The 16,864-nt window shown below is 41.2% G+C and overlaps 2 protein-coding genes across 21 annotated transcripts in view; both read left to right on the top strand.

The window, feature by feature from the left end:
• Positions 1–11,216, top strand: part of AFDN (afadin, adherens junction formation factor) — a 129,350-nt gene extending 118,134 nt beyond the window's left edge. For 9 of the 18 annotated variants that reach the window (XM_054194624.1, XM_054194621.1, XM_054194618.1 and 6 more), the window contains 4 exons: positions 786–920; positions 3,144–3,660; positions 7,812–7,896; positions 9,040–11,216. In XM_054194624.1, coding sequence (XP_054050599.1) covers positions 786–920; positions 3,144–3,660; positions 7,812–7,896; positions 9,040–9,184 — 882 coding nt within the window. In that variant the 3' untranslated portion in view covers positions 9,185–11,216. The remainder of the gene's footprint in view (positions 1–785; positions 921–3,143; positions 3,661–7,811; positions 7,897–9,039) is intronic. The other 9 variants (XM_054194633.1, XM_054194632.1, XM_054194626.1 and 6 more) reach the window with 4 other exon arrangements.
• A 5,256-nt stretch (positions 11,217–16,472) lies between these two features.
• Positions 16,473–16,864, top strand: part of KIF25 (kinesin family member 25) — a 45,677-nt gene continuing 45,285 nt past the window's right edge. For all 3 annotated transcript variants that reach the window (XM_054197246.1, XM_054197248.1, XM_054197247.1), the window contains exon 1: positions 16,473–16,604. In XM_054197246.1, the coding sequence (XP_054053221.1) occupies positions 16,530–16,604 (75 nt within the window). In that variant the 5' untranslated portion in view covers positions 16,473–16,529. The remainder of the gene's footprint in view (positions 16,605–16,864) is intronic.

The raw sequence follows: 16,864 nt of genomic DNA, 5'->3' as shown, positions 1-16,864 counted from the left end.
TATTGTGCCAGTGAATATTCCTGTCCATCAAGGGCGTACATACTGTTAGCTTCAGAGAATTGTGCAAACTGTGGATTGTTCCTCAGTTTTCTTATCTGTGCAGTGTTTACCATAAGCATATATAAAACAGGTATTGTCTGTTGGACATCAGTTGTTCATGTGAGTTGTTTAATCCCAGTAGTCAAAGATTTCTTTGCCTCACTCTGTTTTTTCCAAAACACATCTGTTGCAGATACAGTGGGAGATTTTATTTATCTCCCGAGACTCTTTGCAGACTTGCTCAATGAGCCTGTTACTTTAAATGGATTGACCCTTTGACTAATGAGTCATGATTTTTCCGGTGCTTAAATACTAATCCAAAATGAAAAACCAATTGGCTGCTGGAGCTGTGAACTATTGGTTCCAAGCATTTAATTTCACTTTACTGTACCTACGAGACTATGGTTGCTGAAGCTGTCTGGAATGTGAGTCACCTCAGTCTTCTGCTAGGCATTCATATATGGCTGCTAAAAACGTCTCCCTGTGTGTTTTGTGCTTTTATGTATGTGGTTCTGTGCATCTTTTTTTTTTTTTCCCCCCCTCTTTTTTTTTCCTAAAGGGATTTTAGGGAAAACAATGTAACAAAGCATACTCTTAGCAGCTAGAAATTATATTGATTTATCTGTAGTATAGCATTTTCTATTGAATGAGTTATTTTTAGATGCAAATACTCGGGTTATATATCTTTTTTTTGATCCATCTTACCCATATGAGTGATGAAAAAATTAAAGATGCGTCTCTGTTAGTTACAGGATGAAGAACGCAGACGGCAGCAACAGTTGGAAGAAATGCGCAAACGAGAAGCAGAAGACAGGGCCCGGCAGGAAGAAGAGCGCCGACAGCAAGAGGAGGAGCGGACCAGAAGAGAGGCTGAAGAAAAGGTTGTGGTCTTCTGAGTGCTGCAGGGGTTCTTGCAGACCTCCCCGCTTTAGCCTGGCCAGTGACAGCTCGGTGTTGGGTCAGCAGGGGTTCAACACGCTAGCCCTACCGATAAGGGTCATGGCCCAAGGCTTCAGTTTATCCAATATAAAACAAAAAGTAATTAAACAAATAGTCCATTTGTGGTGGCTGGAGTTGACTGGTATTGCAGAAATAGTATTGTAGGTTTAACTGCTAAAGGTGAACCTTAGCAGTGGCAAGCGCTTGCGTTCAGAGCCTTTTCTGAAAGTTATGGCAGAAATTAGTTGCCTCCTGGTTTCCTTCAGCCCCCAACATGACTTGCCTACTTTCTTTATTAGAATGGCTGAGTTACTGGCGTTGGCTTTTGCTGTATCTCAGAGACGGCACTTAAGTATTTTTGCAGTAACTGTTTTATGCCAATACAGAGAGAGAGAGAAAAATACGAAATAGGGTGGAGTAGAGATGAGTACTTCATGTTGTCTTTTACGTTTGGACTATGGGAGGAAAGGAATTGTCTTCTAGAAAGGAAGTAAATGCAATCAAACAGATTCTAAAAATTCAGGCTCCTATGTTCCTTCAGAACATTATAGGTGAATTTGAGAAGCTTTGTTGTTCCAAACTGGAGGACAGAGCACGTCATTTGACTCTTGCCATGTTTAAGACCCTCTTCTTCCTAGGGAAAGAACAGTTACTTCTGTCCAGATTTTGAAGAATTGCCTGTTATTAACACTGACTTCAGAATGAAGAAAGAGGGCTAGCTTTCAATGTTGAGAGAAATTTCATCTCAGAAGATTGAGCAAATATATATTTTAAAAAAACCCTTTAGATATATTCACTTTGTTAATTTGTTTTGTTAAATTGTTTTCAAGCTTTGTTAGACTGTTTTCCGTAAGCAGTATGGGTCGATGAGCAGAAGACAGCTAAGCTGGGGGTGGTGATAGGTGAGAAGTGAGGAAGGTGTATCTGGACTGAGGGAAGTATTTAAAAATATACTGTAGAAAGTTTAAAAACAAACAAAAAGCAACCAAAAAAATCAGTCAAGGCTTTCTGAACTTCTCACAATGATGCAGACAAACAACATTTGGATCACGCACTTGAAAGGGTTTTCACTGACAGATCTTGACTGAGACAATCGTGCATCTGCCGACCAGAACTCAGTGCCATCTCACCACTACAGTGGTTTTAGAGAGTAGTACAAGGCGGAGAGTTTCATGTCTTTGCTCTAGATGAACAAGATCAGATTTATTTATTTAATTTTTTTTTAGGATAACTGACTCATGGTGTTGAGCAGATAAGATGGATTTTGTTAAAGATATGGATTAAAAACAGAAAGGATAGTTGTTCAAAATGTCATATATTCCCAACAGAAGTTATACCGTACTTAGACAAAAGGGGTTTTTGTAACATAGAGTTTCCAAATACACGTTTTCATTCATTATCAAACAAACTATTGAATAGACCCTTGTATTAATTTACAATGTGGCTTAGACAAGAGCTGAACAGATTAAATGCTATTTAGTTTAAAAACAGTAAAAATCTTTTAAACTGGAAAAACACACAGAAGATATTTCATGACCTTTTAAATGGTCAGTAGCCTCATATAAATATCATTAGCATATCTTTTTTTAATTTGTTTTTTAGAAAAGTTTTTTAAAAACAGTTATTTGATGTCTGTTTTAGAAAAGTTCTTTTTAATTTGATTTCTATGTGAAGGTAGTTTTCCTGGTATTTATACTAGAAGCTTTGTTAGGAGTCATTTATTCCAAGGTTCTGTTGATTAATTTACATTGTATAAGCATGCAGCAAAATTACAAAGTGCCTTTTTTTTAAGATGGTAGTTATTTTAGTTATTTCCTTCTCCCACAGATTCTTTACAGCTTTAGTAAATCTACCCCTTATTAACTGTGGTTACATTTTGAGTAATAAATGCTGGAATAGCCCTTAGTTCACACAGGCAGCTGCCTTAGTTACCAGAGCCAGTGGTAAATCTGGAAATAACAGCAACGCTGTGTTACAGGACGACTGCCATTTTTTGTCTTAGTAGTAAATATTCTTTGTATGAGTCCATATAGATGCCCTGCTCATTGCCACAAAAGGAGACAAAAAAGGATGTTTGTAGCTTGGTGCTGGAAAACTTAAGTCTGTCTTAGATTTAAACGTCTGTCTTTCTGACCACTGTGTTTCTGTTTCCTCTGGCCTTGCAGAGGCGTCAGGAAGAGGAGTATTACAGTCGATTAGAGGCCGAAAGGCGCAGGCAGCACGATGAAGCAGAACGAAGATTACTGGAACCTGACGAGCCTGGTCTGTACAGACCTCCGCTTCCACGGGAATATGAACTCCCATCCCCAACCCCTTCATCTAACGCTCCTCCTCCCCCACCTCAGCGAAACACCTCTTACCTCAAAACACAGGTCCTCTCCCCTGACACGATTTATACTGCCAAGTTTGTTGCATACAATGATGATGATGAGGAGGAGGAGGATTCCAATCTAGCAGGTCAGGATAAGTACTCCAGCACAAGAAAATCTTATGGTGACTTTCCTCCTGCCACCCCTAAGCCACAGCAGCCCTCCCGCCAGCCTCGCCCAGTTTCAGATGGCCTCTTTCTTTCCAACTCATTCCAGTCATCTCCAGTCAATGCCAACAGTACTGCTGCCAAAAAAAGCCAGCCCCCACCCCCTCCAAACAAACCGGGTTCCATCCATGCCAGCAGCTCTAAAGGTAGACACCATGAAATCAGTCATCTCTACAGAACTCTCCTCCTGTTCTCAACTCTGGTGCTGTAGATTGAATCACTTACTTTGTGATTTACTTTTTTCCCCACTTAATCGCTATTTTTCACTATGGTGATCTAACTCAAATTCTGATATTAATATGAATCCTCCAATTTTTAATTGTTTTGATTTCTCAAATTTCCTTGTTCCTTACCCAAACTCTTCAAAAGCAAAAATTCCGTCTTTCACACACTGAATCAGAAATGATTTTAACTGTTACACAGCCAATTCGAAGTACTGTTGGTTTTGGCTTTCACTCTGTATCTTTCAGTGATTTGTTTTGTATGACTGACCACTGGTTACTCAGGGCATCTGGAAATGCACCTTTCTTGAGCATAGGACACCTTTGCTAATGGGTTCATGGACAGAGCTTATCTTCTGCTTTCATTATTGGTACCAGGGTTCTCTCTTTTAATAGTGTGTGCAAATGGCTTTAAAAATTACCTTTGTAGACATAGTTCTTAAATATACAAGCAGCAAGAGACATACAGGACATGCAGTTAGTTTCATGTATTAGGCACCATTCTTTTACTTCTGGTTTGTACGGTGCAGTTTTCTTGCAAAGAGAGACAAAAGTCTAAATTTCATCTCAGTGCTTTTTGCCTTACTCCTTCCCTTCTACACCCTTGTATTTCTTTGTCTCCTCCTCATCTTGTTTCTTATAACTCCAAGTGGGCAGCCATAATGGAGTTTAATTTCAAGTAGAGCTCTAGCTGCTAGTAACGTCAGTACCATATTTTATCTGCAGAGTACTCGTTTAGCTACACTCATGAATTCAAAGCTAATTCAGTCCAAAGTTCCATGCTAAATTCTTTTAAAACTGCTGCCGTATAGGAGGAGTCTTACGTAGTTTACTCTTTAAGTATGTGTCTGTGTAAATCTCACTCTAATAAATTTGCGGTCCATTAATATAAGATTTTTTTTCTTTGAATAGCAGCATCTGCCAGTGCTTCTCCTACGTTTGTTTTCTTCTCCTGTATTTTTCTGAAGGCAGTGGTGGCCAGGACATTCTCCTAGTTTGTTCTTTTCACTTGTGCTTGAAGTCAACAAATATCTGACAAGCAACTCCAGCTGATCAGATCGTCCTTCTAAAATGCAAAGGGTAGCAAGTCACCTGAGATAGCAAGGGACTGTGTTTATGCTGGCTTCTAGCCAAATGGCTAACTTGTTTACTGGATTCAAGTCTCCGTGACAGATCTGGATGCCTACAATATGGTCTATCCCGTATCACCCTTTTGTCCACCTAATGAATTATGAAAATCACTTACTTTCTTGAATCAGAGGTGTGGTGTGCTCTGTTCACAGGGGGCCTATGAGGCTCAGAGTAGGTTCCACCTATCAGAAGCACTTCTAATCCAGCTGCAGTAGTGTATGAATCTGATTTAGGATATGTTTAAGGCCATACAGGTACATGATACTTTGAGCTTCCTGTCTGCGTCCTTTTCAATTCAGGCTCAAGTCATCATTTTCCACAAGGCATCCTTTCCTTTGCAGGGTGACTCAGCTTCTGCTACATTTGGACTGCTTCCAGGGCCGAAGAGAAGCTCTGCACAGCATTGCGTAGTTCTAATGTTGCTGAAGGGACAGTAGTTTAGCTCAGTTATAATTACTGTCCAACTGATACAGTTGGTGCTTAGCAGTTTCACTGTTTGGGGTCAGTACAGCACCCAAGTCGCATAAAAAGTATCCACTCTGATACTTGTTTAAAGGAAAAAAAACCCAAAACTGTTTGTTTATCCTGTTGTTGCCTGCGAGATCTCATGATGTAGTAGTCCCTATGGATCCTGCAAGCCCATCTGTCACTCCTGTCTGGCTCTGTTACAGGTTCTAAATCTTAAAGGAAGGTGAGGGAAGGCTTTAGCTTTTCAGTGTGTCGTCGTTAGACTGGAGTGTAAGTAGACACACTGTACACTACCTCCTATGTGCTACCATTACAATGCAAATAATTCCATTATGCCTGTGTACCATGATGTGAGCCCACTGATAAACCTGCAACCAGTGAACCCAAATCACAGTTTTGACTCGAGCTTTTGAGCACCTTGTATCACATAGTTAAATGAGTTAAAATAAGATTAAAGACAGACAGGAAATGTATGGAAAAGATTCTCTTTAAACACTGTGACTGTCTATGTTGTCAGCTTGCTTTTAGGAATATTCTGAAACGTCAGGCTTCTGACATGAAACTTTTGTAGTGTATATCTCTGTTGATTTTTTTCTTCTTTCAAAGGACTTTCTTTTTCTAGAAATTCTTATTTGAAACTGACTACAATAGAGTGTAAAATGTGCCTTTCATCACAACACGTAGGCTTCCAAAGGCCCCTGCTTCCCTTCGTTATTTGGCGCTTTGCAGGCTGTACATGTAATGAATTAAGTAACTGTAGAACCATCTCTCAGTGGTTGTCACCACCACTCTTCCTGCCTCCCATCATCCACAACCCAGAATGCCATTTCATATGTAATCGCATTTCCCAATCCTGCTTTCTGTTAATTTTAATGGAAAATTAATCTCAGGAAAGTGAAATGTTCAGTGATATTTTTCACGTATGCGCGTTTGTTTTTCCTGGAAAACAATCAGAAGGACAATCTACAAAGATTTGGTTAGGGTTTTGGTAACAATTAAGGAATATTGTAGTATGATGCTTCGCCTTTAATAACCTAATTCATAAACCATACAACTAATTCTGAATACTCTTATTTCATAATTTTCAAAATAGCCATGAGAACAGGTTAACTTCACCTGATTGCTCAAGCTTCTATGAAGACTGCCTGCGTAACGTACAAAGCCGTTTGCACAAAATGCAGAATTCACCGTGCAGTTTACCATCTCCCATCTCGCTGACTCTGTTACATTACTGTCCTTTACAGCTCTCTTCTGTTCTCAATGTTAACTCTAGTAAACCACGCTTCTGCAAATTTTGCTCTCCTACCTTCTTCCACTGGGTTCTCTTAAGACCATTGGGTCTGTCAACTAACCAAGAAAAAAAGCCAACACCCAAATCAAAGCTGCTGTCCTAAAGCAGGTGGAAGTGCGAGCCACGGCATGTGGACGCAGACTTCCCAGAGCAGGGGAGGTGGTACTTGTATGTGCCTGTAAGACGCGTGTCGGAAAGGAAAAACAAATCTTCATGTGCCTAGCAAACCAAGTATGATTTGGTCTGCTGCAAATTTTTGGAGGAAAAAATTTAGCCTGCAACACGTGAGCGAAATTTGCTTGTGTGTTCCAGCCTCATGTGTCTGTTATTGAATATTTATGAGAAATTACATATACCAGTGGAAGAAGCAAACATTTCCTTCTATAGCAAAGAAGGTTCACAAGACATAACGTGTACAATATCGAGACCCGAACTGTCTGAAGACAAATCTGAGTATTGTGCTGACACTTACTTTTACTCTTTTCCTGACAGTTAATAAGATAATATGGTCTTAAATATAGATTAAATTATTGAACTTTTTGATTGGAAAGAAAAGGTTTTGTCTTGTGGCCTTTAGAAAGAATTAATATAATGTATGAAACCTGTGTGTTACATCAACTTAAACTAAAGGTGCAGTGCTGCAAGATACTTGCTTGAAATTTTAAGGGGGGGAGCATTTTCTGAGTGATACTGTTTACTTAATGAGACTAAACAGACAAAAATTCTGACTCTGCTGAATTGCAAAGATGGTATATACTAATCTTAGCTTACTTTTAGCCTCCTAAAGAGAGCAGCTGCAGCTAACTTACTCCCTGTGGAGCTCGTTACAGGATAACGGAGTGTGTTGCTCTTTTCTGTCAGTCTCCTTGAACAACTTCTAATGTCTGTCTTACAGTAAGCCATAATAAGATAAAGACCATGATTTGATATGTGCTGGGTAATCTAAACAAAACGTGTTCTGACTCAAAATTAGGAATAAAAAAAAATTACAGCTGTTTTGACAGGAGGTGGAATTTGGTAGTACTGGTTTTAAATAGTCTACAGGTCAGATGACCCTCTAAATTTATTTCTGATTCTAGTTTGAGATTACCTCTTGAAAGAAGCACTGCACCTTTTTGAAGAAATACAATAGAAAACTTTTGTGTTGTAACTGCTATCCTTCAACTTACTTCTTCTTTTGCATAAGGAATAAATTCGTACACTGGATCTGGAGGAGCAGCTGTTGGAGCCCATGAAGTTTATCGGGATCCAAGAGACAAAAGATCTAAAAGGTGACGTGCAGGAGCCCATTAACTTTTATACACCTGACTCGGCTAACTTCTGCAGTATTTTCCGTTGGTGTTGTAATTCTGTGGGCTATTCAAGAGTTCTGCCGTTGGTTCTGGAGTATCTTGGATTACTATAAAATACAACTAAGTTCTCCACAAGTCTTTAGGGGATCTGAAGTACTAATTCACAGCAGGAAATTTCAGTGCTACAACTGAATACTCAGTAAATCATTGCAAATTAACAACTTTGACTGTTTTAGGTGTACTTATAAATCTGAACAATACCTCTCAAGTGGGATTCTTACCAAATTTGTAATAAGCGTAAATAATACAGGCTGTATCTTACATGTGAGTGGCAAGCTTTACTGTGTAGTGTACTGGAGATGTGGCTGGGCTTGGCTAGGGTTCTGTAGAAGCTGTTAGGCCAGTTCCTACGTTTCAAAATGTAGTTAATGTTTCAGTGGAACATGCAGAGCAGAGACCTCCTGGAGCTAAAAGTCATCTTCCGATCAAGATATTGAAGAATATATTAAAGCTTCATTATATAAGGGTTAATCACATATGTAAGATATTGTTACAGCTACAGCTAAGAATGGTTTGAGATCTTCACTGCCATGGTCAGAAACACATAACACACAAATTGGTTTGCTACAAGGGTAAGAGATAAGTGCAAGAGCTTAGCCAACAGTGGCTCTTGGAAGCTTTGCCAGCATAGAATGAAATACAGAGGTGTTGCAGCCGCTACAGCATACCTCAGTACCGGTAGTTTTATTTACAAGACACAAAAGCTTTGTATTCCAGTGCTTTTTCCTAGACACGGAAAGGCCTGCTGATTTAGCCACAACAGCAATGCTGTGCTAACACAGACAGAACCTTAGTTTACACCTGCACTTCACTTTAAAAACTTGCAAGCAGTTTCATTCATGTTAACGTGCCAGAGATGGCTCATGAGCCACTAATTTGACAAAGTGATAGCACAGTGTCAGAATTAAAGGTGTATTTGGGAACAAAACCTTGCAGAACGCTAAACGGAGAATCTTCTGTAGTCAAAAAAGCTTTCAGCCAGTACATGTCACTGAGAATTATTATATTTAAGGATATTGTAGATAAGATTTATAACAAAGACTTTTTTTTTCCCCTTTCCAGTCAAGATACAGATTTACCTGGAGCACCAGAAAACCTGACGTTCAGGGAACGCCAGCGACTTTTTTCACAGGGTCAGGATGTATCCAATAAAGTAAAAGCTTCTAGGAAATTAATGGAACTGGAAAATGAGTTGAACACAAAATAAGATTAAAGCACCTTATCAGATGTAACTGAAGATCTCTAAATTGAGGGATTGAGATGGGGGGCACACTACTAATGAACAGAAAATGAATGTTTTCTGAAAGGAGTGACTTTGATTCCTCTAAGACTGTTAATTAAGATTTAGAGATGTTGCAATAGCAAGAAAACTGATTACTTTGCCAGGAGCTTGTGGTTTATACAATGAAAGCACTGTAAAATTTTAAAGATATGAATCACGTGAAGGTAACTTTTTTTTTTTTCCTGTTTTGGGGGTTAAGTTCTTGTGCACCAGACCAAGTAGCACTTGTCAAAGATAAGTTCTGTTTCCTGGTGTTTTACAGACACACTTTTGTTTTAGCTGCTGAGCAGAGAGAGTGAGAATAGCTTGAACTGCCTGAACTAAACTGTGCACTAGAAATTAGTATTTTAGGTTGTTTGATAAGAAGCCAATATCTGGGCCACCTTAAGTAAGACTTTATACACAAGTTTGACATACTGTATTGTGTTCATAGAATGATCAGCATATCAATACAGATCTTACCATTACTTAGTACTGGAATAACACGCATTCTGTAGGTAGAACTTTGGAATAAAAATATTTCTAGTTCTACGTATCTGTTGGGTCTAAAATGGTTGTCTACGAATGTATCTGTAGTTATGGAAAAGTCTGTACGTTGATGCATCCCTACTACATGTGCTTCAGACTTTCAAAAATGTGACAATAAAACCTTTGGATAATTGCTTTACTAAAAATTACATAAGCAATAGATAGTAGGCCACACTAGTGGCCCTTCATCAGCTAGGACCAAAATGTTTGTAACGTGTTAAAGGCGAGGAGTAATGAATGATTCCAGTTCCAAGGTGAGCAGAACAGATACCTTTGTTTTCTGAGAAAGGTAGATTAGAAGTTAGTAGGTAAGGAAAAGTATTGATAAGTCTGCTATTATCAGTTCAGCAATATCTTTTTTTTTTTTTCTTCTTTTTTTCTGTGGAGAAGCGAACTGGCACATTGGTGTGAAGCATCAGATACAATACGGCTGGCTGGGAGTGGGCATGTTAGTAAGGTCATGAACAGACCTGGTGTGCTGGCACCCAACCACCTCTGCTCCTGCTGAGGAGGCAGTGCTGGCGAGCCCTTCTTTCGTCTAGCGGGCTTTACTGGCATCCTGTTACTGTTGTACCGAAACCCTTTTTGGCAGTTCAAGCTATTTTTTCGCACTGTAATAGCCTTATTTAATTTTAAGTCGTTAATCTTTTTCCTCCCACTATCTCTTCAGCTGTGCATATGTGGCTGATGATGTTGGGAATAAGGACCTCATCAGAGTTTTTCTCATTGTGTGATGTTAAGACAATATATATTGTGATTCCAAGCAAATTTTCTATTTGACAAAGCCCTTTACTGGCTTTAGATGATTTTTTTTTTCCTGTATCATATTGTTCTCTTATAAATATATATTTAGGGAATTGTGCACACTTCCAAATACAAAGGGGTAGACTTTCACTGCCTTAGGAAAGAAATCACTTTTAATAAGAGTTGTATGATAAATAAATGCAAGTTAATGAAAATTGGAGTGTAAATATTTTTTACGTATTTCAGGTTTCTTATTTGAAAGTGTGCTTTTACCGTTTCACCTGTTAAATATGAAGTAGAAGATTAAACTGGTTCAAAGTGTTAATGAAGGATCTGCATGCTTGCTATGTCTGTTAATCAGGAAAAGCAAGCCTCTCCCAATTTATCTTGAGAACACTAGCAGCCTTACAGTGACAAATTTTTCTTAAGGAAAAAACTTATGCTGTGGCTGAATTACTGTTGCTGCTAGAATCTGAAAAAGGCTTAGCAAAAAAAAAATACCTATAACCTTCAGTCGAGTGGATTTGGCCGCTATTGGGCATTCGGGTCAAGTGTGAATATGTGTAAAAGTGCTTTTCATATTTGTCTGTGCATTATTATGAAAAACATCAAAACTGCTGTAGTTTCCCATTTCTACTGTATTTCACTTGCAACCTATTTTTAATAAAGTTTGTATTGTATTTAACTTTGCATTAAATGTTTTTTGTACTGTCTGTTATGTGATTCCGCATTCATAACAGTGCTATCATAAACCAAAGGGGCTCTTGTTAATATGTTTTGCCTTACCCGTCCTTTTGAAATATATTTACAAGCAAAGTCAGTGTATCTCATAATCAATAGATGAAAACCTCAAATTAATTTTACATGGAGAATCAACAAAGGAGACTGATTCTCATTGATCAGAGTCGAGAATTTTTTGGCCTAATGTTGTTCAATATCTGCAGCACTGACTTGAAAGAAGTGGAAGTTTTTACAGCTTACCCAGCAACTTATGAAATGGGAAGTATTGGTGGCGTCAATTACGCAGGCTTGTCATACTGTATTTATATCCTCCTCCGGTGCAAACTTGTATTTCTAACAGCAAAGAGGAACCTGGAATGCAGCTCCTTTTGGAAAAGTAAACAGTATTATAACCAGAGTTTCCGTTCTCATTGCTGAGGTTAAAAAGTCATTTGATCTCTATTTTGAACACAAAGACAGGATAACTTTTTGACAAATCTTTGGAAAAAATCAGTTTGGCTGACCTGGAAGTTTGGGGCAGTGGACTCAAATTCAGTGTGCAGTTTTGAATGAAGGTTGAGCTAAAGGACTTGGGAATGGTGGTGCTCCTCTTTTATCGTTGGATTGATATGGTTAGATGACCGGACTCTCGATGGGAAACTACAGTTTAAGCTCTGCCTGGGGAGGGTGAAGGAGGGAACCAGGCCCCAGTGAAGTGCTGTAGATGCCTTCTGCTGGAGCTGAACGTTCACTGGAGCTGGGATTGAGAGCCACCTGTGTCTCTTCCCAGGTGAGTACCTTAGTCTCTTGAGTTGTGGGGTCTACGCTATGGAATTTTCAAAATCACTAATAAGGACATTCTGGATTTCAGTATGAGTGATGTATATGATGTATGATGTATAAAGGCAGGGAAGAAGCTAAAGGAACCACGGAAAGCCAGAAGTGCTGTGTAGTATGTTGCAAGGAAATGACTGCCAGGACCTCCAGGCATGGCTGAGGGGAGGCTTTTATCCATGTTTTGAGTATGTAGTTTTTCACTGTGAGAACAGCCTGAAGAAAGAGAACTTTTAATTTTGAATATAGAATGTGTAGTCTAGAAGAAAAAGGAAACAATCCGTTGCCCTTCTGTATGGTAGTCCCCCAGTCTAATCATGAGCAAAGAACCAGTACAAGCAAAAAGTGATTTATTTGATGAGACTACAGTTGTTGCAGCTGTGAACTGTGTCATAGAAACATTTATTTCCAGACTAAAATAGAACAGGGGTTGCAGTTTGTCATATGCAACAGTTGTAATGCATTTCCAGTGGGAAAACAAGTTTTGAGCTATGCCTTGCACAGTTCAGGTCCTATCATTCACTTACACTGCTTTTCAGCTGCTTTTATGTACTGTTTGTACTTGTAATTGAGTAAGAGGTAGGGAAATTAAGAAATCGTCAAAGTCTATAGTATATATCCTGTTTACCGAAATAATAAACTATATATGTGATCATACAGATTGCCGTTTGTAGGTGACTACACAAGCAGCAGAATAAACAAGACCGTTCTTTACCTCCTAATTCAATTAGGTAACATGAGAAATCGTAACAAAAATAACGATGATAAAAAGTTAGCTTCAACAAGGATAGTCTTAAAACATACGTAGTAACTCATGCATTTAATAATAAGAATGGGGAAAAAATTGGCTCTTTCTCCAGTGTTGCCAAATGATACTGCCATCTCAAATGGTCAGTCGGTGGCTGGGTGGCCCAGAAGGCAAAGCCTCACAGATTAAACATTTGGAGTCAGCTGACTTCTGTCCCAGCTGTAATGGCAGATAAACTCCCTAAGGAGACCAAAGTGCCACACACCTGCTCGGAGGACCTCCCTTTATTCTTAGTGACAAGTTCAGAACTGACCTACAGTTACTAAAGCAAATGTCTTGCTAAAAATGTGGAAATGTTTACAGCTTCAATGAATAGTGGCTTGGGAGGTTCCAATGAGAGGCCACGTGCAATACAGCCGTCTCAGGTTACTGTCTGCAGCGTGGCGAATGCGCCTTCATATGGCCAACAGAAAATGCAAAGTACAGCAGTGAATCTCTCCGTGTTTGGCACAAGAGGGATAGCAAACTTTTCTCTTGTTTTTTTTCCCCAAGTGCTTTTCTTACCCATTTTGTTTCCTGTTACTGCATTTGGGAATGCTGTAATGGATGATTCATATCAGAACGCTGAAGCTGGGACCTCATTAGTCTTGTTGGTTCCACTACTGGGGTCATGTGAAATGCATCAGAATTTTTAAAGACGATGCTTACTTAGTAGCATCTTATGATTTATAATCCACCACGGTTTTTCACTGATGCTAAAATTAATAGAGGAAAATGTGGATTTAGGCAATTTCATTAAATTTCTGGCCCTCAGAAGGATCTGTTCCCTAGAAAGATCAGTAATAAGGCAGGGCTCTGCATTTGCAGGGAGAAGACAGGATCAAGTTAGTAGTAGTCTTGGGGAAAAAATGAGATTCTTTAAACCAGAGAATCAGTGTAGAAAGGTGTGCTGGAATACAGCCTTGCAGCATTTCTAGAAGATAGTTGGATTTTATATTTGTTTCTTGCCCTGATTGAACTGATAGACTGTTTTGTTGCCTGCCCATCAAGGAACTTCTCCTGATCTTTGGAAGCGGAAGGAAGATCCCAAAAGAGAATTGCTGCTGTTATGGTGAGTCATGGATCATACTGTGACTTTTTTTTTTTTTTGGATACAGATGGGACTGAGTTTTCAGCACTATCCAACTTTCAGGTGCGCATAGAGAAATGAATAAATAAAAGTAGTCCAGGGATGCTCAGTTTTAGGTTACTAGTTCAAAGTCAGGGTGATAGTACATTAAGTCTTCTCTGTTACAGCCTACAGAAACCAGATTCTTAATCTCATTCATAGTAAAACTCACAGTAGGGGCTTGGGCTAAGGGAAGTCCTATATGGCCCATATGGCATAGAATAGTTTCGGTTGGAAGAGATCTAGTCCAACCCCCCTGCAATGAGCAGGGACATCTTCAACTAGATCAGGTTGCTCAGAGCCCCATCCAACCTGACCTTGAATGTTTCCAGGGATGAGGCATCTCCCACCTCTCTGGGCAACCTGTGCCAGTGTTTCACCACCCTCGTTGTAAAACATTTCTTCCTTATACCTAGTCTGAATCCACCCTCTTTTAGTTTAAAGCCATTACCCCTTGTCCTGTTACAACAGGCTCTGCAAAAACGTTTGTCCACATCTTTCCTTTAGGCCCCCTTTAAGCACTGAAAGGCCACAATAAGGTCTCCCTGGAGCCTTCTCTTCTCCAGGCTGAACAACCCCAGCTCTCTCAGCCTGTCCTCACAGGAGAGGTGCTCCAGCCCTCTGATTGTTTTTGTGGCCCTCCTCTGGACCTGCTCCAACAGGTCCATGTCTTTCCTGCACTGAGGGCTCCAGAGCTGGACACATGACCCCAGGTGGGGTCACACCAGAGTGGATTAGAACAACCATTACGCTTCAGAGATTGTCCTTCCGAGATGAAGATGAGTTATGTTGGAAAATAACATTGTTCTGACTTGATCGCTGCTGCAGGATAATCATTACATAAACATCGCAGCTCAGTGTCAAGAATTGAGTCAAACACCCCCAAGGTACTAAAATATTCTCCCTAAAATAGCTGCTGCTGATAAAATCCTGTCTGCTTTACTTAGTGCCAACATCTCTTGACATCCTCAGTATTGCAGTACTTTGGAACTCTTTGTTTGACCTAAATCCATTTGTCAGTTTTCATTTTTCCACCAATGCAGAACTAGTTGCAAGGACGAACTGCTCAAGGGCTTCCACTCCGTTTGGGGTTTTTTTGTTGATTTTTTTTTTAAACCGAGGCTTGAGTTTACGGGAGGAAGTTGCAGTATCAGGGAAGACAGTTGGTCTGTGAGAGAGGGGCTCTATCTGGGTTCCTCTGTGAAGGATTGCTATCCCTTTTATGCCAAGAGATGGGGAGATTCACTCCAGCATGCCTTTGGATTTTTCTACTGCCCGTATGAGAGCACATTCTCCATGTTCAGTAGACAGTAACTTGAGACTGCTGTTTTGCAGAACCGGATTCCTCTGTAATTATGATGTTGGCTTCAGTTTCTCAAAAAAAAAAAAAAAAACCAAACAAAAAAAACCAACTGTAGTGCAAAAATAGTGTTATTTTCCACTTCCAAAAAAATGACATGTTTGTATCTGGCATACTTTCACATTTAGTAGCCAAATAGTCTTCATACTGCCTTAAAGATAAGGTTAATCTTGCAGTGCAATAGAGTAGAGCACCAAGTAGTATTACTAATGTACGTAACGTACTGGCCTCGGAAACCTTAGTATGAGACCCCCTTCCATAACGTGGGGGGTTCTTGGGCAGCCTCTTAGGACTCGCACACCAGTTGGCCTTGCAGGCTTTGCCCATCTCCTAAGACTAGCCCTAGACACTGACTTTGTGTTCGCAGAGTTACTGAATGGTTGCAGTTGGAAGGGGCCTCTGCGTGTCATCTAGCCCAGGGTCAAAGCAAGGTCAACTACAGCCAGTTGCCCAGGGCTGTGTCTAGTTGGGTTTTGAGTTATCTCCAAGGATGGAGACTCCACAGCTGCTCTGGGCAACTTGTGCCAACGTTTGACTACCCTCGCACTAAAAAAGAATAAATAAATTTCCAGGTTTAGAAGGAGCTTCATGTGTCTCAATTTGTGCCTATTGCCTCTTGTCCTGTCACCTGGGCACCATGGTGGAGTCTGGTTCTGCCTTCTTTATACATATTGCTCTGATCTTCCCGCCGCTCTGTATAACAGATGTTCCTATCCCTTAATCCTCTTTGTGGCCTTTGCAAGCCTTAGACCAACTGCTTGGGGCAGAAATCCTGTAGCTGACACAGGACCGCTGTCCTGCCCCTCACCCGTCGTTGCGGTCGCTGAACCTGAAGGCGGGGCCTGTGCCCCTGGCCCCGGTGCTCTGAGGAGACATCTTTCCCGTAGCCTCACCCCAGCCGTGTGGGAGCTCCAGGCCTCCCCTCGCTCCCTGCGCTCCCCAGCCTAATCCTTGGCCTCGGCCTCTGAGGTGACCGATCTCAGCACGACCGTTAACGGCTCCTCGCCGGGGCCCCGCCCCGTCCCCCCTCCCTGCCAGCGGATTGGTGGGCGTCCCTGCCACTCAGACGCGCGCCCGCTGCCGCCGGCGGGTCCGTTACCAGCTCCGCGGGTGGTGGGGGGGTCCGCGCCAGGCCCCGCTCTGCCCCGCCGCGACAGTGGGGAGGACCATGCGGCCGCCGAGCGGCATCGACCCGGGCTCCGTGTGGGCGCAGCGCCTCCGGCAGCTGGAGCGGCGGTTGCGAGTGAGCCCCGCGCCGCCGCGGCGGGGAGGGAGGGGAGGGGAGGTGAGGGGCCGGCGGCGGGGAGGGAGCCGGACTGGCCCGGCCGCCCTGGCGACGGGCAGCGCCTCTGCCCGGAGGTACGGCCCGTCCCGCCCGCCCCTCTTCTGCCCCTTGCTGTCAAAAGTATATTTCTAGGCTTAAAATTAAGGGGAGAATCCTAAATACAGCACCCTGTCCGTACCTAAAGGGGGCCTACAGGAGAGATGAGGAGGGACCCTTTA

The sequence above is a fragment of the Rissa tridactyla genome, chromosome 3 (genome assembly GCF_028500815.1).
Source record: "Rissa tridactyla isolate bRisTri1 chromosome 3, bRisTri1.patW.cur.20221130, whole genome shotgun sequence".
Taxonomy (NCBI): Eukaryota; Metazoa; Chordata; class Aves; order Charadriiformes; family Laridae; genus Rissa; species Rissa tridactyla.
This window is presented reverse-complemented; position numbering and strand designations above follow the sequence as displayed.